This window comes from Mauremys mutica, chromosome 6 (genome assembly GCF_020497125.1).
Source record: "Mauremys mutica isolate MM-2020 ecotype Southern chromosome 6, ASM2049712v1, whole genome shotgun sequence".
In the NCBI taxonomy this organism is placed as follows: domain Eukaryota; kingdom Metazoa; phylum Chordata; order Testudines; family Geoemydidae; genus Mauremys; species Mauremys mutica.
Window position 1 is genome coordinate 44,238,910 of NC_059077.1, and position 22,761 is coordinate 44,261,670.

Sequence of the window (22,761 nt, forward strand, 5' to 3'; positions counted from 1 at the left end):
TCAGAATGTAGCTGTAATCACCAGTATAGGCCAGGATAGTGTCTAAATTTGCAGAGGTTTGAAGAGTATTTTGTCATCTTATTTCAATAGAAATAGCACTTAAAAAAGTTCTCTGGTCATGATGGAAGTCCTGGATTTAAACTTTCCTCAAATTACATAGCCTTGTGAAAAAAGTTTGCGTAGAAGTTCCAGTGCTCATCTTTTGTTTTGTGACCACAGACTGTTCAAGATAGCAGAAAGATAAACAAGTAAGAGATTGGGAAAAAAAGTTACAGAATAATCGTAACTAAAACTAGTTCAAAGAAGAAAGATCAAAATAAATCATTCCTAATTCTCCTCTCACACTTGTTTTACAGTGGTGTAACCATTGACTTTAGCAGAGCTACTCTTGGTATGAGTGGTGAAAGTCACTCAGTATGCCATATGATCCACTAGAAGTTCCTCCCAACCCAAATTATTATGAAATTAAACCTATACCAGCAAATACTAAGGTACAATGCCTCCTGTATCATGGATTGATTACATCCATCTATCTCCCCACCAGCACCCACCAATACTACTTCTATTTAGGTAAAGCAAGGGTGTAATACAAACATACTGAACAAAGCTAGCTCTGTGCATAAGATGTCATGGGGTGGGATGGGCGGGGGGCAGAACTGTGACAGAATGTACCCATGTCCACACCCTACACACTATTGTAATAATACTTGTACAAACTATGCCTTGTGCGATATTTAAAAACAATTTGCTAATCAACAATATGGCAAAATGCACATAGCAGCATTATATGTGAAGTTATAAACAGAACAGATCATGACAAAAAAAGTATATTTTCCAGAGAAGTCTGGGGAGTGGCCAAACCAGTTCCTCAGAGACAAAGGGCAAGCAGATGCCTCAGCCAGGTGTAAACAACTCTGATGAACCATTACCTGCTACATGGCCATTCTTTGGCAGGAGCAAAAAATCTACACCTTAGCAAAGAAACAGCATGGAGTTCCCTTCCACACAGCTGCCTGTTGCTTTGCTCCCAGCTGGAAATGCTCCTTGAAGGGGAGACAGGACTATACAAAAAAAAGGGGAAGACACTCCAAGGCACCTGTCTCTCTTCCCCCCACCCCTCCCTGCCTATCGGTTCACTGCACCAGAAGGAACAAAGGAAATAACCACTGAACTGGAGAAGTTTGGTCAGACTGCTGAGAGCATTTGGTGAGAAAAACTTTCCTTTGAATTTACCACAGTTTAAGTTAGGCAAGAGCTACATTTTATCTTCTATTTTTCTTACAACCATTTGGCTTCTATGCCTCTCTTAAAACCTCTCTTTGTAGTTAATAAACTTGTTTGATCTAATCCAGTGTGTTTGAATTGAAGCGTTTGGGGAACTCCATTTGGGGTAACAAGACATGTTCATATCATTTCTACTAATAAAAGGCTGGACTTTATATACGCTTGTATTGTCCAGGAGAGGGTTGGGCAGTACATGACATGTTTCTGGGGGGGAAAAATCTAGGACGGTGGGGGGTGGGGGGGAGGTATTGGGGTCACCCCGCAACCAAGTCTGGTAAGAGCCCAGGTGTGTGGCTGGCTGGCTTCAGTGCACACCCAGACATAACTGGGAGTGACTTGTATGCTCGTGGCTGTGGTGTGTGAGCAGTCCAGACTGGAGGCTACAGCAGCAAAGCAGTATAGAAGGCACCCCAGGGTAGAAGGCAGGGGTGACAGCTACTCATTAGTCTGGACTGTACCCTGGGCACATAACAGAACTGCTAAAAACAGGTAATAGTTGGGGCATCTGTTATAGTCATAAGTGACAGCTCCCTTATACTACTGTATTTTTCAGAAATACACCATACAAGCATGAAATAAGGACGTACGAGCGCGCGCGCTCTCTCTCCTGAACAGAATTGCACTCATATGGAAAACACCCAGCCAGCACAGGAAAGCACCGTTATAGACAGCAAGCTCCGGCTCTCAGGACACGGGACAAACTGCAACCCCCACTCCAGGAAACTGAGAAGTGTGACTATGTCTATAATATGCCTATATGCGGATGTGTCTATAATGGCCATCAGCCCAGGCATTCACAAAAGGCAAGCCTAGAACTTGGGTTAGGATGAAAAGGCAGAGAAATATTCTTCGGGGCTCCCAATGGGAGGAAAGGAAAAAAGTTCAGCCCCAAACTACAGTAGTCCAGAAGCGCACCACTGTAGTGTGAGCATTCCTTTTTTACTCTTCCATTATTTTCTTGAATAAATATTTGGTAAGAGGCAAACTGAAAACGTACAGTATAGAAGTCTGTTAAACATTAATCTCATTGTTTGGGAACGATACAAGTATAATCAAATTTCTGTTGCATCTTACATACCAAAAAGCTATATTTACTAAAATAAATAGGTGTGACCAAAAACCTAAGCAAAGGAAACTCAGTTAAGGAAACTTCACACCCCTCCCCACAATCCTCCTTGCACAATAGCAAAAAGGTTCATTTGGGAAAATCTTAGGGTTTTGTTTTGTTTTTTTGGGGGAGCGGGGGGGGAAGGAAGAGAAGAAATGTCCTCCAGAGTTCCTATTTCTATGGGCTACACTGGACCTTTGAGCTCCTAGGGAGGGGTTTTGTGCCACATCCACACACAAATTCAGGGCCTTACACTGATATTCAGGATTCTCAATCTATTTAGCTTATTAAAGCAAAGGCAAATAGGAGGCTTGACCCTGATCTGTAAGTACCTATATAGGGAGAAGTTTTCTGATGACAGAGGGCTCTATAATCTAAGGCAAAGGACAGCACGATTAGACTACTGGACACTGAACATAGGCAAATTCAGACTTGAAACAAGGCACAAAACTTTTAACAGTGAGGTTAACCATGCACTGAACAACTTCTGACAGATACTGCAATTGCTTGCAATATTTTTGGTGACCATATTGGATTAAATCTATGAATGGCTTATGTACAGTTTTGTGCTACTTCACAGGGAAGGGTTAGCACAGTTCGTACAGACACTAACAATAGTGGGAGGTGATTAAGGTGAATCACTGAGGGCACATCTACACAGCAGTTAAAGACCTGCTAGCACGGAGTCTCAAAGCCCAGGTCAACTGCAGCAGTCAGGCTGCAGATTTTTTTTTTTTTTAATTTAAAATTGCTGTATACAAGTACCATGAAACTAAAACAACTCTAGAGTGGTTTCACCCCCTGGGGTAGCTTGCATATACTGGTTCAAGCTGGGTTTCCCAGAGACTAGGAGACAAAGGAAAGGGCTTTTGGTATAAAAGGAGGAGCTTGAACTGGCACCAGGCTTTTTTTCTGATTCAGCAAACAGGACCTGCTGTCCAAGAGGAGGTCCCAACCCTTGTGGAAGGGTTGGATGGACTTTGACCTAGTAGGGCGCCATAGGACTGATGGGTGACCTCTGGTAAGCTTTTAGCATGAGTACAGGAACTATTATTTTTAATAGGTTTTCTCTGGAACCCTTATACCTTAAGAATAAAGGTGCTTAGAAAGAGCTATGTGGTAATTTGTAATTGCTGGCAGTGCACTGCTCATAGCCCTCAGAGAGAAAGCAAAGCACAGACTTGGGCCTTGAGGCAAATTAGCTGGCTGGGGATATTGCAGAATAAAGCAGGGACCTGTGCAGCCTTAAAAAGCTTTGGTCAGAAGAAAGCGGGACAAGGGTCCCAACTCGGAGACAGGTGACAGCTAGAGACCCGAGACCTGACTAGGACAACTGGAGTGGGCCATGGAGGCTGGAAGAAAGAGGATACATGTGCAGTTTCCCTGAACACAGCTTACCTAGGGACATAGTGGATTCTCCATCACTTGAAATCTTTAAACGCAGATTGGATGTCTTTCTGAAAAAATATGCTCTAGCTCAATCAGACGTTATGGGCAGAATGTGGGAAGCCCAGGACAAAGTTCTATGGGCAGTGTTGTGCAGTCTGATTAGATGCTCATGACAGTCCCTACCTTTCAGACCACCTCAACCAACTTTAGAAGTTGTCAAGGAGAGATTGGGACTCATGAGGAAAGGAAAGAGCTAAATTTGCATCATTCGTTTGAGAGGATAGGAGGGAAAACATGTATTTGAAGGACGTATACACAAAGCAGAAGATTTAAGGTCATTCAATTGCATACAAGTTAGCATTAATAAGAAATTACAAAAAAAGCTAGGCTCAATATTAGCAAGAGTGTGTGTATGTGTTCACTTGTGAACTAGTTCCCAAGCAAAGAAGTAGAAGCCCCACTTAACTTTAAAATAGTCTGGATAAAAGAAATACTAGAAAAATCTTCTTCAGTGAAATAATCCAGCACTAACAGGAAAGAGACTTAATTGGTCTTTTCAGTCTCTAACATTTAATATCTTCCAATAGCATAAGAGCCCTCACCATCCATGTCTGAGCCCTGAATATCTTTCCATTTTCCCCCCTCTTTTGCATACAAAACCTTGGAGCACATTAGCCACTCTCCTCCTCCTGAGAACGCAACTAAATTCCACACTCAACTTTGCAAGAAAGAGTCCTGTGGCACCTTACAGACTAACAGATGCTCCAATATGTCTGTTAGTCTATAAGGTGCCAAAGGACTCTGTCGCTTTTTACAGATCCAGACTAACACGGCTACCCCTCTGATACTTGACAGTTAACTTTGTTAATAGACTTAATTTGTCAGAGGTTTCCTCTGAACAGCAACTACTTCCTCTTGGCCAGAATGTGCTGCTCTGCAGCCCATTCCCAGCGTAGGGAACAGAAGCCAGCATCAGGAAAGATTACTTCATAGAATTTAAGAAACATGCCTCAGAATTAAGAGGAAAGAATACACTTTATAAAAAGCTTTTGGGAAAGGAAGTTATGGCCCTTTTATCTCCAGGGGAGGGAGGAAATTTACTGTTACTACAAAAAAAAAAAAACAGGTTTGACAGTAACTAAACCTCAGAAAATGTGTAAGGCTGATAGACTGACATACCCAGATTTTTCTTCTTCCCTATAGATTATATTTTAAAAGCTACATTTGCAGAGTTGTGTGCAAACTGTAGTCACAACATGTACCAAAATCACAGTACAAGCCAATATGAATGTAGGAAAGGGTGTTTTAAATTAGGGTCTGAAAGTTTTAAAATTTAAGCTTGTCATATTACATTGCACTTAAATAATCTAAAATCTTTTTAGTGCTTTACAAATAACTAAGCTTCACCTTAGCTACATTAGCCAAAATTTTCTACCTTGTGTGTGTGAACTTAAATGAAGGTTACTTGTAAGCAGAGTTCTTAGAGACAGCCCTGCATATTCACACTTATGGGTAACTGCACCACCTTGTGGTGCCTTGAGGTAGAATAATCTTCAAGCGAGGTCAGCTCTCAGGGCAGGTCTACACTACAAATTTACATCTGCGCAGCTGCACCAATGCTAGATGCAGAGCCAAAGGTAAATGACATGATAAAATACACCAATTCCACAGCCTTGTATCTCTGCACACAGTAGGGTGGAGTGATGGCGTGAATACTGCAAACCCCCACCCCCCGGCAGCTTGTCAGTGGAATGCATTACTGCTGTATTGTCTGTAATCACTTGCACAACCCTCCTCTGCAGGTGGGGGAGTAACAACTTGAGAGCCAGATGAACATCTCTTAATTCCAATACATTGAGGTGCAGGGTTTTCTCCTAAGCAGAGCGGTGCCCTCGAGTGGTCATATAATTCCAGTGCACTGAGCCCACCCCCCAGCCCTTGGTTGATGCATCTGAAGTCACTGACTGGGATGGTCCCAGAGGATTTAACTGTATGCCCCTGAACAGTCACTTTGACTCACCACAATCTATGGACGTTATGATAGTCTAAGGCATGGTGATCAACAACTGACTTGTTCTGTAGAACTGAGACATCCAGTGCTACATACATCTCATTCTCAGATAGGCAAATGGGGTCACGTAGGCTACCATAAGACGCCAAAAAGAATTTAACTCAAACTTTAAAATTCTCAGACCCTAATTTTAAAATACTAAGTTAACTATAGAACAACTTGTCATGAAGTTACTTTGCAGTTAAAATACCTGGAAATCGTTTTAGTGCCTTACAAATAACTAAGTTTCACCTATAAAAGGAAACCTCTGTGAAGGGCAGAAGTTCAACTTTGGACAATTGAGAAAGAGCCCTAGATCTGAAAAGAGGTTGGTCGCGAAGACAATATGGTTTAACAGACCCTCGTGCACAGAAGCCTTCAGTAGCCCATCATCTAACTAGGTGTAAACAAAAATAACCTGATTCCTCAGATGAGCCGCTACTGCAAAGAGGCATTTTGTAAAATTTCTGGGAGCCATGGAAAGGCCAAACAGGAACACCTGATACTGGAAGCAGCATCTGGCCAACCACAAATCAAAGGCACTTGCGATGATTTTGATGAATTTAAGTATTAAAAAAATACATGTCTTAGAGAGCCAAGAATCAATTCATGACCAACAACAAAGGGATTATGGTAGCTGGAGCCAATTTATGGAACCAATATTTCCAAATGTACTTGTTTAATGCCTTTAAGTCTAGTATCTGCTGAAACCACCCATCTTTCTTCCATACCAGAAAACCAAGGGAATAAAAACCCTGACCCCTCAAGAATTCATGAACCTCAACTACTCCTATCAGAAGCTATTTTTCCATTTCTACTACAAGAATTGCCTCATAAATGAAACAATAAGGTAGGTGGGAGTGAGGGTGGGAATGAGGAGAGGCAATCTTTCAAATTGTATGGCATAACCTCATTGGTCAAAGGCAATTTGCCTCCAAGGACTGACGAACTGGGCTAGCCTGTTTCCAAATGCAGGGATAGGTCAGTCCTGGTTGACTGGTTCTTGACTGTGCATCATCTCATCAAAACCAGGGCTTGAGGTTGCATGAAGAGGATGCAAGTTGTTTAGGTTTAGACCTGTGTGTGAAAGGCCTTTTTCTATACTGACTGAGAAATTGCCTGCTGCTGCTGTGTCTGATCGGTTGAAAAATAGGATGAGGAAGGACTGCATCTGCTACCAGAAAGAAGGGAGTAGAGGCTCACTTTATTGTGGAGGAAATTAGGCCCAGAGAACGAGGTTTCAATCTCATGACCTTCACATTTTTCCAAAAATTTGTCTGCTTTTTCACTAAACAGACCTTCACCTTTAAAGTAGATGTCCTCTGCTTCAATCTGGTGTCATAGCTAGGGATGAGGAAAGAGGCCATACATGTCTCCTAAGGGCATAGTAGATGCCAATGCTTTTGCATAGGAGTTTGAAGCATCACACGAGGCTCAGAGGGATGTTTAGCCAACCTTCTCCTGTCATCCAGACACTTGATAATTTGCCCCCATAATACCAAGGGATGAAAAGAACACCTTTCTCCCCAGCAAGTTGATTTTTGCCTTCTTTATCAGCTGGTATGAAGTGTTTTTGCCCAGGTTTTGCCCTATTACTGTAGCAGTCATCACCAGGGAATTAGGCACAGGATGGTTTGAAAGCAAGAAAAAATGTCAGAGGGTATCTGGTACAGTTTGTCCACCTTCTCTGGAGTTGACCAGATGCAGAAGGGCACAAACTGATCTAGCAGGCTGTAACAGTACATCCAAGATGGGTAAGGATATCCTACTCTTAATTGTAGCATCAAGGATAATTGAATACAGAATGGGAAGTCTCTTTCACAGGCACTTCAAGCAGATTTAAGGTGGAAAGTATGTGGTACCCCAGACTGTGGAACTACATAGTGTCCTCAGGTGGAGGGGGATGCTGAAGCCACATGTTCTTTGGGTGACAGATCTGGCTCATAATCCATACCCATCTGCTCCTGTTCAAAAAGCAGAGCTACTCCATCTTCTCCCTCGGACAAAACTTTAGGCAGAATTGCCTGAAAAGTCAGCGGATCAGGAAGACTCAATTTCAAGGAACTCTGGGCTGCCAAATCCTTAGTAGTTGAGACATTACCCCTCTATCTATGCAAAAGTTTGCTGAAAAGTTCCTGAGGTGGCCCCCAATAAGATCACAGGCCCCAGGACTGCCAGTCTCCCCAGTAACTAGAATTTGGGAAAATGTTGGGCATAGGAAGGCCAAAGGGATGTCCAAAGTGTGCTATCAGTCTCTGCATTCTTCCTCTATTTTTCTTGATAGAAATCCAGATCAGAGATAGAACAGACCAGGAACAAGAGGCTCAGTGGGAGATATGGGGAAAACCAGCTCTTTGTGGAAACCCTGCAGGGGTCCTAAGAGGAGAGATCATAGAAGGATCCATACAAAGAGACTTGATATCTTCTAGCCTCTTCTTCCTAGCAGATGAAAAAGAGGATCTTGGAATCAGAGAAACATGCCACCTCTTAGAGCTCTTGCGTTTCACACTCTGCTCCAATATGTCGGGAGGTAAACCTGGGCTGCCATGGTGATAGAACTTTCTGGAACCAATGATGTAGCTGGATCTGAAATGGAAGCCGAAGCAGGAACCAACAGTGGAATTGACAATTGAGATGATACTGGATCCAGTGTTATATGCAAGTCAAGCTCCCTCACTACTGATGCTGAGGGCAGACTGTGATGGTGCCCCCCCATAAGGCTTATGAATATGCTTATGAAGGCATATATGATATAATTGGAATATGTTTTATGCTACATATGCCATGCAACATATCTATGTAAAGGTTATGATCTACTGAATACACTTCTCCTATTTGTATGCATGTATCATTTTGTTACTTGACATTAGGAATACTGGCTGTATACTTGCTTTACTAAGGATACTTAGAAATACAAGCATTTGGTCAGCTTCTTGAGAAAGGAATGTGCAAATTAAGTGCCCAATCAAGAATCACTTAAGCCAACAATGAACTCGAAGACACTAATCCACATCGGAGCTTTCCCAGGAATGTGGCTTGGCTGGTAAGAAACTCAGTCATGCATGGACATGTGACTTGCCCATGTGACTCCAAAACTCTATCTTGGAGCAGGACTTTGCATAGGAAAGAGGTCTCCACCCAAAAGAGAAAGTCTACTTAAACCCCTGGGAAACCCCTCCATTTGGTCTTCAGCTGACTAAAGAGATAGCCTCTCCACCCCCAAGGATACCTGAAAGAAACTGGAACAAAAAACAGTAATTACAGGGGTGTGAGTGATTGCTGGACCCAGACTAGAAGGAGACTAGCCTGTAAAAGGAAGCTTACTGGAATTCTTCTAAGGGTGAGGTTTTCATCTGTACTCAGTTTTCTTACTGAGTTAGGCTCAGACTTGCGTGTTTTATTTTATTTTACTTAGTAATTCACTTTGGTCTGTCTGCTGTTACTTGGAACCACTTAAATCCTACTTTCTGTATTTAATAAAAATCACTTTTTACTTATTAAATTAACTCAGAGTATGTATTAATACCTGGGGGGGGGGGCAAACAGCTGTGCATCTCTATCAGTGTTATAGAGGACGAACAATTTATGAGTTTACCCTGTATAAGCTTTATACAGGGTAAAACGGATTTATTTGGGGTTTGGACCCCATTGGAAGTTGGGCATCTGTGTGATAAAGAAAGACAGGATCACTTCTTAAATTGCTTTTAGTTAAGTCTGCAGCTTTGGGGCATGTGGTTCAGACCCTGGGTCTGTGTTGGAGCAGACGGGCGTGTCTGGCTGAACAAGACAGGGTGCTGGAGTCCCAAGCTGGCAGGGAAAGCAGGGGCAGAAGTAGTCTTGGCACATCAGTTGGCAGCCCCAAGGGGGTTTCTGTGATCCAACCCATCACAGAGACCAAGTCTGTATTTCAGTACTGTAGACACCTTGTCTGAATCAGATAGCTCTAATGCATGGGAACTAGCACTACTAACAGGCCCTTTGTCCTTATGCCTCTCTTTTCAGTGCCAACTGTCACAACACCAAAGGCACTGATGACCTCAGTTCTGGTGCATCGATGGAGTCTATCTTCCTAGATCTGGAAGGGGATGCTGAAGCTCATCCTGGTCCTGAAGCTTCAGGGGTTCCACCAGGATCAGAGAACTGTGAGGCATGAGGCACAGCACCAGTGAAGATAGCTGAATAGTCTCTCTTCCGGAACTGGGGCAGTGGTCTCTGACCATGTGGCCCTTCGTTCAGCCATGTGTAGCCTCAGAGGCTTAACTGAAGGATCAGATCCAGTCCTGGATGTGGGTGTGGCCTCTTACAACCTGTTGGCACGTTGTTGGAGAGTTGCTCAGAATCAGAGGGTCTGGCCTAGGCTCAAGGGCTTCCTTCAGGAGATGGAGCTGTAAATGAGTCTCCATATCCTTTCTGGATCTGGGAGTACAGGTCCTACAGATCAAATGACCAGAAGGCAAACATCTTTCTCCTTGGCATTTGATGCACTGCCCAGGCAGAAAATGCACCTCTTAAAATTCAGCCTTTTCTGCTTTTGAAGTTCCACCATAACACAGGCCTGAAAAGAAATCACTATCTAAGAAGAAAGAGGCTCTGGTTCCAAAGAAACTAGAGGGTGACATCTGGTCATGGCACTCAGTAGGAAGGAACTGCAGGATGAAGGTGCTCTGTCCCCTATACAGCCTCACTTTCAGAACAATGTAATGCTGAGGGGAGGAGCAGCACTTCAGCTGACACAGCTAGAAGACAGTTCCATCGCAAGGCAGCATAAGGCGGAGTAGCACCCAGATATAGAATTATGCAGAGCCATTTGAAGAACCTCTAGCTCTATTATTCATTCTGTCATTGGTTTACTTATATGGCTTGAGCAAGACAATTAACTTCTCTGTTCTCCGTTTTGTATCTGTGAAATGGTATAGGCCAAATTCTTCTAACAAGTGCCTGAAGTTAAATATAGGCTTATGTTACAGTCCACATTTTACCTTTAGGAATTTGTTAGAAGATTTTGGCCTATACCGTTTCACACAAAAACGGAAATGCAGAGAGGTTAACCAATTTGCCCAAGGCTAGATATCTGTATTGTTAATAAAAGAGTTATAAACTTATTTTTGCCAGACATAAAAAGGTATAATTCCCTGCTCCAAAGAGCTCTAAGACAAAAAGCAAAAAACCCTCGTGACAATAACCTAACAGTTACTCAGTCAAAACGTGCACATCTTGACAGTTATTAAAAGGTAGAAAATATGGGAAATGTGGTAATTTAGACAAGGAATTAAAAACAACAGTTACTTCCAAGTAATATTTTAAATGAAATGACTCAAAATCATAAACAGCTTATGCAAAAACGGTCAATTCAGATATTAGGTGGAAAACATGGTAAAGATGACTTACATGCAGCTTCATCCACTGATAACTCACTGGCCAGAATACCACCAATTTTGCTAAAAGCCGGCATCTGTATACCATACTTCTCCAACTCCTTTCGCATGTTACTGATTTCCTCCTCTAGATATTAAAAAAGGAAAGTTGGAGACGATTAACAGAATGAAGTTCTCAGGACTTTGAGCACTCTCAGCTAAAATTTATATAATTTAAAAAGCTAAGGCTTGGTTAACTCAGTTTCTAGCAAAATGAAAAAACTACTGAGTTTCTAAGCCGTAACAAAGGTGCCATGTAAATTCCCTTCCCACCATTTTTCAAAGGCTGACATTCATTAAAAATAGCAGTCTCCCAATCACTTCAATTAGGATATGTGCAGAATGTTGGGAGAGGAGAGGGAAACACTCACATTATAGAGAGTAGGTTGTTAGAAACAGTAATATTAGCAGGTTTCATTGATGCAATAGATTATCTACAATATGACTAATTAAAAAACAGATTTACCTGTAAAGTCCACTTTTCCCAGTAAATCCTGGATCTGTGGTGCTATACCGAGTTTGAACAGATATAGACTGCAAAGAAGAAAAATACTAAAGTCACAATGCCAGAGACTTGCATGTTCAATAAAATGCCTGCTTGTAGTAGAACCAAATCAAAGCTTATATGATGATCAACGTAATTAGAATGTTACTACATTAAACTCCTCTTTAACTATTGACTTCTGTGGACAGATATAGGCTAGTAAAATTTATCAGACTATTTTCTATGGTGCATCGTAAACTGTCTGAGCGTAGAAAGGGAGAAGTAATCTTCAAAAGATGAAGATATTCCAAGGTGCTCTCTTAGATGGGGACAGGACACAGATGGAATGCAAGACTTGCTGCCTGTGCTAAAATATTTCAGTATATGGAAAGGGAAAGGTGTACACAAAGATAAATCCTTGAAGCTAGATTCATACAAAACAGCCCTTTAAAATACAGAATTAGTAAAGTGAAACTCAAAAGCTGGTCTATCAGGAATCCCATGACATGAAAATTAAGTGAAAGTTTTTATAACTAATAATTACAATTTGGGATCAGTCTATTGTCTGGTTTATGTATTGCAACAGGAAATTTAAATATTATTGGATCCATATAAATAGTAACAGGTGAAGGGAATGTTCCAGATAAACTGGAACTAGCAAATATTGGATGATATTCCAACATTCAGCTTCAAATCCAAGTCTGGACACACTGTACTGAAGACATAGTAGTCCTTTTCACATGCACTATTCAAACTTAGGAATACTGTTGGCAGAATCCACATGTTTTTAGTTAAAGAAAAAGTTTCATCTCAATTTTCCTAAGACTAAGCACATTTAATGTTGAGAGCGCACGTTCAGTATTTCAACCTCAAATAGCCCCTCAAAAAGCCCAACCAAACTCTTCAGCTTACTCAGTGCTCTCATGCTTTTAGAGAACTAAAATGAGTTCAGTGCAATTGAGTGCTCTCCGGGAACCATTATTTTCATTTTGGTGTAGCAAGAAAACCCATACTAATTATTCTTAAAGCTATATAGTGCCATCTGGGTAACAGCTGAGTAAATTCACATCTTCTGACCATGTGCAAGGCCTTTAATTGTAAAAAGTCAGGAGTTTCCGGAATTTATTTTGGCAACAGAATTAATGGAAGAAGTGATTATTTTTTTGTGGGGTGAATCTCAAATTTCAAACAAGGCACTTTAATTCTAAATATTTATAACAGGGGAGGCTATTTTGCCTTGCTTTTAAAAAAAACACAAACCTCCGCCCCAACCCCCACGTCATCTCTACACATTGCAGCAAGTATATTCTGTCTTTTTTCAGTTGCCTATTAATTGCAGTAGGAGACATTACTAAGTGTATTTGTTAATAGTTGCCACAGACATTTTCTGTTCTAATTACGAGGGGCACCGGGCACCACTGGTTCCATCTCCCCTCTTCTCCACCACCACGGGGACAGAGGAAGCAGATTATTCTGCAGGCAGTAGGTCACTGCAGCATCCAATCCCATCATATCTCATCACATGAAAGTCTTCAGATTCCTTCAACACTCTGAATCATTCCATCTGCCATCCTCAACTTACAAGAAGGCATTAAATAAATTAACAGAACAATTAATGAAAAAAAGTTAAAATTCACCTAAAAACAAGCCCCAAACTACCGAAGTCTCTTTGCATTAGCAGTCCTCCCAAACTGCTTCTTTGTTAGTCTTCCTTTGCAATATTTTGAAAGGCTTTTACTGTAACCTCTTTAAGGCCAGGACTATGGGCTTGTACATGCTATCACTTACTTAGGTATCATTTAAGTTGCTTGGTGTGTGGAAAAGCCAAGTGACATAAGTGAAAGTGATCTAAGCACCCGTGTGAACAGCCCTACATCAATGGGAGATGTTCTCCCCTGTCGGCATTGAGCGCCTGCACTAGCATTATTACAACAGTGCAGCTACATCACTACAGCTGCGCCGCTGTAGCAATCCTGGTATAGACTAGCCCTCAGTCTTGTCTGAAGTGCCCAATAAAAAAATGGCATCAATGTTAGCCTGGGAAATGCTGGCTTTTTAGCAGCAGGGCCGCCCAGAGGATTCAGAGGGCCTGGGGCAGGGCCGGGTCTTCGGCAGCAATTCAGCGGCGGGTCCCTCTCGGAGGGAAGGACCCGCTGCTGAATTGCCGCCGAAGAATGAAGCGGCGGAAGTAGAGCAGCCTAAGTGCCACCAATCGCGGCTCCCTGCCCCCGCCGCTCGCGGCGCTTATATTCACTGGGCTGCACTCCGAGGCTTGGGCAGCACTTCAGTGGCGGGTCCTTCACTCGCTCCAAGTCTTCAGCGGCGGGTCCTTCCGTGCAACTGAAGACCTGGAGCGAGTGAAGGGCCTGCCACTGAAGTGCCTCCAAAAACCTGGAGCGGCTCATGGGGCCCCTGCAGGGCCTGGGGCAAAATGCCCACTCCCCCCCACCCCAGGCAGCCCTGTTTAACAGTCACCACTGTATAATATTTAATACTGTAAAAGAGCAGAAGTGGTTTGGAATGTGGCCAAATACTGTAAGATTTCACTCTCTTGTGTAAACTACAGTTATACTGTACATGGTTGAGTAATGTGGTCTGTTCTATTCTCCTTGGCGTGGAGGAGTTTACCACAAGGTGGTGCTGGGAACTTGCTTTTCATTTGTTTGTTTTTTTACATAAAAATGTAAGGGTAGTCAGGAATGCAACTGCCTTTTGTATTAAGGAATATATTCACTGGAAAACATGCATATCTAATGCATGTTCTTTGTAATAAGACTTAATTTTTAATGTGAATATTAACAAACTTGCATCTGGACACTCTGATTTAAACTAACTGGCTTTAAAAGAACATTTTACTGTGTGGGAGTGACTCAGTTTAATAGATTACTCATGGGGCAAACGTTTACTGGGAACCTTATTAGTGAGTACTCCTACCAAGCATCAGGAATCGATACTCATAGCATTTAATTCAAGTGAGGCAGTTTGGAACTTGAAGTGGTCACAACCAACTACTGCTATCAGTTACTCCATTACCTCAAGTGGCAGAGGCATGTGCTATGGATCTAAACGTTCAAACCCAGCTCATTAGCCATGAGAGTATGAACATAAAAAACAAACCTGAAAAAAAAATTCCATCACTGGACTTCTTTAATTTTTAAAGCTAGGAATTTAGAGAGACTAAAAGTTATGTTAAAAGAACATTATTAAGGTTGCAAAGTCAACTGCTCAAAAGTTAAGAAGTGCCAGATTAAGACTGCACAAGCATCCTTAATTCAGCCTTCTTGTGCCTATGGTACAGTCTTTAATTACATGATCACATCCCACCCCCAGAATGCCTTCCTTATTCTATGCACTAATTGGATGCACTTGATGAGCAGCTGGTCAATATTTTGTTCTCTCCTTATTGTTCAAAATGTGGCCACAGACCTTATCCACCGGGCACCATTCAAACCCTGGGAATTCAGAGTTCCCTCGTGGGCTTTTTCATAGTGCTCATCATTATAGCATGACTGCGCCACAAATATTTTATTTTCACAACATTTTGTGAGGCAGTATTAATCCCATTTTACAGATGGGGTACTGAGGCACACTATTTATTTGGGTGCTCAATTTGAAGTGACTACAGCCTGATTTACTTAGCATTATTCTTTTAAAGCACAGCTCCCATTGACTTCAGGAGCAGCTGAGAGTGCTCAGTATTTCTGCAAATCCAACACCAGGATCTCACACTGTTGCTTGTTTTGTGAGAATCCACAGTTAGTGGCCACGTCTGAAATGTTTAGTTTAAGCAACTTGACTAGCATCACATAGGAGGACTGTAGTACAGGCACAGATACAATGCAGTTCTACTCCAGAGCAATGTTCAGTTGCCTTAGGCAGAAGTTCATCCTCTTCTGTAATCCCCTGCCTCATACACAACATGCCTTCCAACTTCTGAAACAAATGGCTATAGGGTCCTACAGAACATAGCCTCTTTCACTGAACAACCATGAGTAGGGATACAATTTAATCACGGATTTCGGCCTGTGCCATGCATGCACGCACACACCCACTCGCACACCCACCCTTCCAGAGGGGCTCAAGCTGTCAGTCCCCCACCATGGGGCTCCAGTTGACATTTCTATCTCTGCCCCCAAGTCCACCCTCTCCCAGTTTTAAAAAAACACTAAAAGACAGACAAGTCACAGGGTCCCATGATTTTTTGTTTATTGCTTGCAACCTGCTGGTTATTTTTAGTAGAAGTCACAGTGACAAAATCTTAACCTTAACCATGATTTACCCCCAGAGCACCATCCACCTTTTCTATTGAATCCATCAGGGGTCCTGCAGAAAAATATATGACCATGTAATTAAAGACTATCATAATGCACATACATAAGGAGGATGAATTAAGAGTACATAGCCAATCTTAATTCTGGCATTTCTTAACTTTAATGTTGCAAATTCAAGCATTTAAATGTTATTTTAATGCAGCTGTGTGTGTAATGCAAGACAGACGTTGGGGCTTAAGCTGCAAGACAATCACAGCTGAGAAATGTATCACATGGTCACGGTGCATTTTAGAAGAGGTTGGAGAAAATGTGGACAGAGTGCAGTGACTGTATGCCTGTGTCTTACACAAAGTCAAAGCAGCACAGGGTTAAATGCTGTCAAAAGGAAGGGTGGGCAATTCATGGCACCGGTCGATAGTACCGTTTTGATTTTGTTTGTTTTTAAGATTTGAGTGTTGTAACTTTGTGCTGATATGTACCATAGCAAGAAGAATTTAAGTAAAATGAAAACAAATTGAGAAGAAACTACACAGATCAGCTCTGATGGCTTGGCATGCGTCCTGACCAAGGTCAGGCTGCAGAAGGGAAAATGAATACCTCAAGAACCAAACCATTGCAAAACAGTTCAGGAAGGAAGATACTAATTGATACACTGTTATTGCAAACATGCAAAGCTGAAGCAAATGTATTAAAAAAAAAAGACAGTAAATATGGGTAAAGAGTATTAATCAATCCCACCAATCGATTAAGTCTTCAGTTTCAGCAAATATAACCATTTCAAAGCCTGGTTCTATTCCCCTTTCTGGAGAACATCTGAATAAAGAGTGTGACATCACTGGAATGGAACTTAGCCCACCATTTCTTTATAAGCTGCTTAATATTAAGAGCCTCATGTGTCCACTTCAGGAAATCATTTCAAGCTTACACAAGACACTCACTGACAGAAACACCAGCTACATAGTTTTTGACTACCCTCCTGTATTTATGTAATCATTGCGATGCTGTCCAGTTAATATTACACCAAATGCAATAATTTAAATAGCAACACTTATTGCAAAAGAATTGATATGACTGCTAAGGCCAAACTCCCAGCATTTTGAAAGAAAAATATTAAACTTTAAATGTATACCTTATTTACTGGTATTAGGTACACTTCTTACACAAGACTGCAGCAGCAGCAGCAGCATTTCAACGATTATGCTACAAGTAAAACATTTCACCTATGGCACATTTAGTAGTTCCTAGGGCTACTGACATGGCCAATGGCTCAGCTATGAGTGCTGACAAAACAGAATAGTTAAATTATGCCCCAAACTCATCTTTACAATCCTGAGACTGCCACAAAAGTTATTAAAGGAAAAGGCTTCTGTATACGGCAAGAGAGCTTAACAGAACCAGGAAGGAGTCTAGGTCTGCAAATACCACCACCAGGAACAGAATATCAGAGACAGAGGTTCTAGACCAGGGGTAGGCAACCTATGGCACGGGTGCCGAAAGCGGCACGCGAGCTGATTTTCAGTGGCACTCACATTGCCTGGGTCCTGGCCACCAGTCTGGGGGGCTCTGCATTTTAATTTAATTTTAAATAAAACTTCTTAAAAACATTTTTAAAACCTTATTTACTTTACATACAACAATAGTTTAGTTATATATTATAGACTTATAGAAAGAGACCTTCTAAAAACATTAAAATGTATTACTGGCACATGAAACCTTAAATTAGAGTGAATAAGTGAAGACTCGGCACACCACTTCTGAAAGGCTGCCAACCCGTTCTAGACTTTTACACTTTAAATCTCAAGAGGAAGAATTTTTAAGGCAGAAAATGCTTTTAGTTCCACTATAGTGGTGTAACCAAAACTTCCCTGGCTTTGTACTGCATTACAACTAAACTAGCTAGACATCTATAAGAAATTTGCCCAACACATTTAAAAACCTGAGGCAAAATAATTTGGGGGGGATGAATGATTAAGAATTACATACTGGTCAGTCTTCACTTTGGAAGGCAATAGTTCTAATTTGGTGTCAAGGCACAGCCTCATTTTCATTCCTCTGGTCAACACATTTCTACTGGTATTGTATTAACGTGGAAGCTTAATTAAGTGTACCAGCACTTATTTGTAGAAATGGGAAATCAATACAGTGAGACAGTTTCAAGTGGTTTCGCATAGGCTATAATTTTAATCAGGTTCTGGAGGAAGTTACCATCACTCTAAAAAGGTGATTTTTGCTTAGTGTCTAAAAAAGCTTTATATTTTACACAAATGCTTCAACTTTTCTAATGGTGTGTTTGTGGGAGATTCATGCAAACAGCCCTCCTATGTATTTCAGTAGGTTTTTTTTTTTTTTAAACTTCTACTTCAGAAGTATTTGCCCGATAGTGCTGTAATAAAAATTCATTTAGGCTTATGTTGTATTCAAAAACCCATGGCCCAGAACAAAGTCAATAAACTTAACAGACAATGACACACTAAAGTTTTAAAGTACGACCTTTTGTTAAGAACACCAGTTACCTGAAGCCAGTTTGAAACTACAGGCCTGAAAGTTGGTCACCAAATCTAAACTTCCTCCCACCCCATCACTAGTTACCTTAGTGCATGAATGCAGTATATCATTTTAGGTATGTTTTTCCTATCATAGACATCTGTAGTCTCTGGATAAAAGATCTAAAAAAATAAAGAATAGAATTGTTATTCTGACTAGTAATATATACTCTCTCATTAGTCCAACTGGACCCTCTAGAAAACAGCGATGCTGCATTACAATAGCTTTAAATGGTCATTACTAGACAAATTAGCTATCTAGAACTGCAAGCACTGTCAAGGTGCTGTACTAGAGGGTTGGGGTGTGCCCAATAACCTGTAGAGAGCAGCAGGCCTGCAAGGCCTAGAGTGGAGTGCTTATGTTGCCCATGTTCAGTGGAGTTGCGGAGCTGTCCTCCCCATCAGATACAGACAAAGCTTCTTCATGCTAAGGGCAGGTGATAATGAGGTGCCTCACAACCCAGAGTACCCACAGGAAGAGTCATAGGCAACACTCCACATCATTGTATCACAACACTTGTGGCAGATTCAGCAAGCTCTTGGCCCTTCTAGTACATGACCCTCCCTGGCCCAGAGAAGAGGGAGACAGAGTGGAAGTAAGAGAAGTTAGAGATCTGTTGAACTGACATAGCCAGCCACCAAATAAACTGAACAAGCCTAAAGCAAGCAATAGGGTCTGAAATAAGAGTTAATGTTCTACAGATATGAAGAAGTAAAACAGCTTTTTAAGAAACACTGCTGGCTAACAAGCTGCCTCAGCAAATGCATAAAGGCGCAGAAGTGCCATTGGTTCCGTGACTGAGAGGCACCAAGCACTGTTCAGAGAGTAGCCACAGCAAAGGCTTCCACCCAGCTTTGTATTAAATATCTTTGATCAGGAGAAACTGTTGATGGGCAACACAGAGAGGGAGAGAAAAGCAAAGGGAATGTGTAAGATGGGGGCAAAGAGAGAAGGGGAGGAGGACAGGAAATAACATGAAAGGAAACCCAGAGAAATCATTACGAGGGAATCAGATGGAAGGACAGCATGGGATCTACTGGGAAGATTCAGGTTAGACTAAAACAAAAAGTCACTGGAAATAAAATGGAAGAGAATAGGACAAAATAATGGAACTATGGAGTAGCAGATGGAAGCTGACAAGAGACAAAAGACACTAAAAGCAAACAAACATTTCTAAGCTTTAGATTTATTTCCTGAACTAGGTTTTCCCAGTACTGAAGCTTTCAACAATATTTTATTTAAGCAAATTAAGGGGAAAATAATCTCACTGTTTTAGTCAACTTTGTCCATGGGCAGTTATTGTGTCATGTCATTTAAATACTTACCTTAGGTAGACCAATGGATTCCATTGCCCTTAGCCACTGCACAGTATTATCCGTGTGCCGAAAATGAAGGCCCGATCTCTAATATGGAAGAGGGAGGAAGGGGGAAGACAAGAGATTATTATTTTGAATGATTATCTTCTTTTGCCAATTACCTTCCTTTGCTTAACAATTTTACACTTCTCCTGTGAATAAAATTCTAGGTATGTGACCCTAAAGACAGAATGTTTCAACTGCATGCCAAATCATAAGGCAGTTGCATGCCATGTAACTCATCCTCTTAGGTGGACTTTGTAATCCCAATGCCTGTGCCCCAAATCCTGTTTCCAAGCAAGTTTGTTCAAAGAGTCCCATTGTTAAGAGGCGAAGAAGCATTCTATAGATGGTTTCTTGCTTATTAGGCTACTGTTCCGGTTGGGCAAGGCAAGCCTGAATACAAATATGAGAGAGACAGGGCTGTTACAGAAAAGAGATGTTTAGTCGTTAAAGTCTCCTGAAGATCTAGGGAGTTCAAGTGATTTGTAATTAGAGGTGTGTGCAACGTAGAAAAGAGCACATGAAAAATCATTTTTGCAAAGAATTTGAGAAGTGGGCCCACTTAACTGAAATATCACATTAATTTTTCCACTAAAAGAACAAGCCTTTTTCCACTGAAAATTCACTCATTTCTGGTTTTGTTTTTTTTAAGTCCATTCTGAGCACAGTCTTCAAATTTTAAGTTAGAAATTTGAAGTATCCATTATTTTAATGCAAAACATTTAAGTTTTGTAGAAAAGCAATATTTGAAGAAGGCAGAATTTCCTGAAAGGTTGAAAAATTCTGCATGAAATTGTGGAAGTTCTTCCACCAGTTTTTCACAGCTCTCTATATAAAAATTAAGCATTTCAGATGCAAACAGTTTTCAAGAGGATTGGAAGAATCATTTCAGTATTTGGCCAGCTTGCCAGGTGTGGATTCAGAAATCCCTCCCTTTTCATGGGACAAGACTATGGACAAATCTCTGCTTTCTTTTGAGTTTGACCTAGGTCTTTCGGGGCTCTTGGTTCTATATTTTTTCTAAACCGTCTCCAGAAAAGGAGGCTGGGAAAAAAGGTGGAGGTACCTTGAAAAGAGACCAGAAAAGCACTTGAGAGCTGTGAACTTGTTTATATCTATTCTATAAAGTGCCATTTAATCACAGCTGGTCAAAAATTCACAGAAAAATTAAGTTATTTAATTTCACATGATTAAAGCAGACCATTTAAAAAGAAATTTCCCATAAAAAGCTGGAATTAAAAAAAAAAAAAAGCTTTTTTTTCAGTACAAGTTCTCATTTTGAAAAAAGCAGTTTCCAAAATTGACAGTCCTAGAATCAAATCTTCTGAGCCATAATTTCCCAGTGAAGGCTTCAAATGAAAATATGAATGTGCAAAACTCTCATCCTCTTCTCATAGCTCACTTAAAAAGCAACAGAAAAAAGCCTCCCTAAGCACCATTCATCCCTCCACCCAATTTCAACAGGCAACATCTGAGAACCTATTCTGCACGCAAGTAAGAAACCAACTATTCCAAAATTAGTTCACAGAAATTGTGAATTTGAAACCTAAGTCCCCAAAACCAAGCAGGGACACGCCATGGTGGAGTCACAGAACCACTCAGGTTCGGCCTGTCCACCCCTCTGTAGATTACATCAATCGGAATCTACTTCCTATGTAAAGCTGGAGGTGTGCTGGCTGCTTCGAGCTTCAGTCTGAAGGTAACTCCCCACTAGCACATTCCTTTGAATGCAAGGTCTTATGAGTCATAATGGCTTGGAATAAAAGAGCTTTTCAGATCCAGTCTAGGTCAACTGTGACTAAAAAATACCATTTGATTGTTGTCCAATGACCTATGCAAGTTGAGTCTGGTTGTCTCAGTTTCCTAGTGGGCACGTGGCCACATCACAAAAATTTTGGCACCAACTGGCACTGGTTTTGTAGTCTCAGCAGTGGCACTAAGGAAAGCATGATTGTAAGCATAGGGAATGAACTACTTTCTCCTTCATGGGAGAGGCCCCTTTAGGTCAGAGTTGACTCAGTGCTGAAGCAGTATGGAGAATTTTGCTTTCTTGTTGTTCTTGGGCTTCCCAAAAAGCTTGCAATTCTCTACTCATGTGGCAAGAGGATTTCACCCTCAGGGCCTGTCAATTCATGTAAAAAAAAATTCACACTAAATTCATATTAAAGTTAAGATGATGAAAATAGGCACAAACATGCCAGTTTGTGAATTATACTAGTGAACAGTTATCCTTCTAATTTCAGCCACACAACTGCTGAAAATGAGACTTTTTTTGTTTGATAAGAGAGCTTGAACTGGCAGTTTTCAACATTTTTGGCTTTGAATACGTCACTTCAATTACCACACAACAGTATCTTTGTACAGAGAAGATAGGACACATGAGAATATTTGTACTGTAGACTTAAATTTTGATGGTTAGTACAGAAAGATGAGGCATTTCTAAAGGTCAATCGACATTAAGGTTATATACTATTGCCTGTCGTAGTGGTATCTGGAGTTCTTTCCACCTTAAGATCAATAGCAATGACAAATTTTCTAGTGGACTTCATATTTGGCAGTATTACTTAGTTTTTATTGAGATGAAACTAAAGACAAAAAAACATCATGTCTAAACTTCTATAGACTTCTTTTGAAAGATTACAGTTTTTCATAAATTAAAGTATTTTGTTATGTCTTCCGAAATCCATATATGATTTGCAATGCTGCATGATAAACTGTTCAAGATCCCAACTCAGTAACAGGGCATGCGTATAACTTGGGGCACATCTACACAAAGCACGTCTACAGCATTCCTGCAGGCTGCACATTGACTGACTGCGTGGAGCCTGCTGCTATGCACTAAAAGTTCCCAGGGTCATT

At 41.1% G+C, this 22,761-nt stretch overlaps 1 protein-coding gene and 1 long non-coding RNA gene across 3 annotated transcripts in view; one reads left to right on the forward strand and one right to left on the reverse strand.

Annotated features, from left to right (window-relative positions):
- The window catches only part of IQGAP2 (IQ motif containing GTPase activating protein 2), a 245,345-nt gene that overhangs the window by 89,923 nt on the left and 132,661 nt on the right, over positions 1–22,761 (reverse strand). For both annotated transcript variants that reach the window (XM_045020504.1, XM_045020505.1), the window contains exons 4-7: positions 19,870–19,947; positions 18,590–18,666; positions 11,712–11,779; positions 11,220–11,333 (exon numbers count right to left, since the gene is read on the reverse strand). In XM_045020504.1, coding sequence (XP_044876439.1) covers positions 11,220–11,333; positions 11,712–11,779; positions 18,590–18,666; positions 19,870–19,947 — 337 coding nt within the window. The remainder of the gene's footprint in view (positions 1–11,219; positions 11,334–11,711; positions 11,780–18,589; positions 18,667–19,869; positions 19,948–22,761) is intronic.
- On the forward strand, positions 1,900–8,539 carry LOC123372434. The gene is made up of 3 exons (XR_006580285.1): positions 1,900–2,208; positions 6,566–6,681; positions 8,116–8,539. It is a non-coding gene; the product is annotated as an uncharacterized LOC123372434 (long non-coding RNA).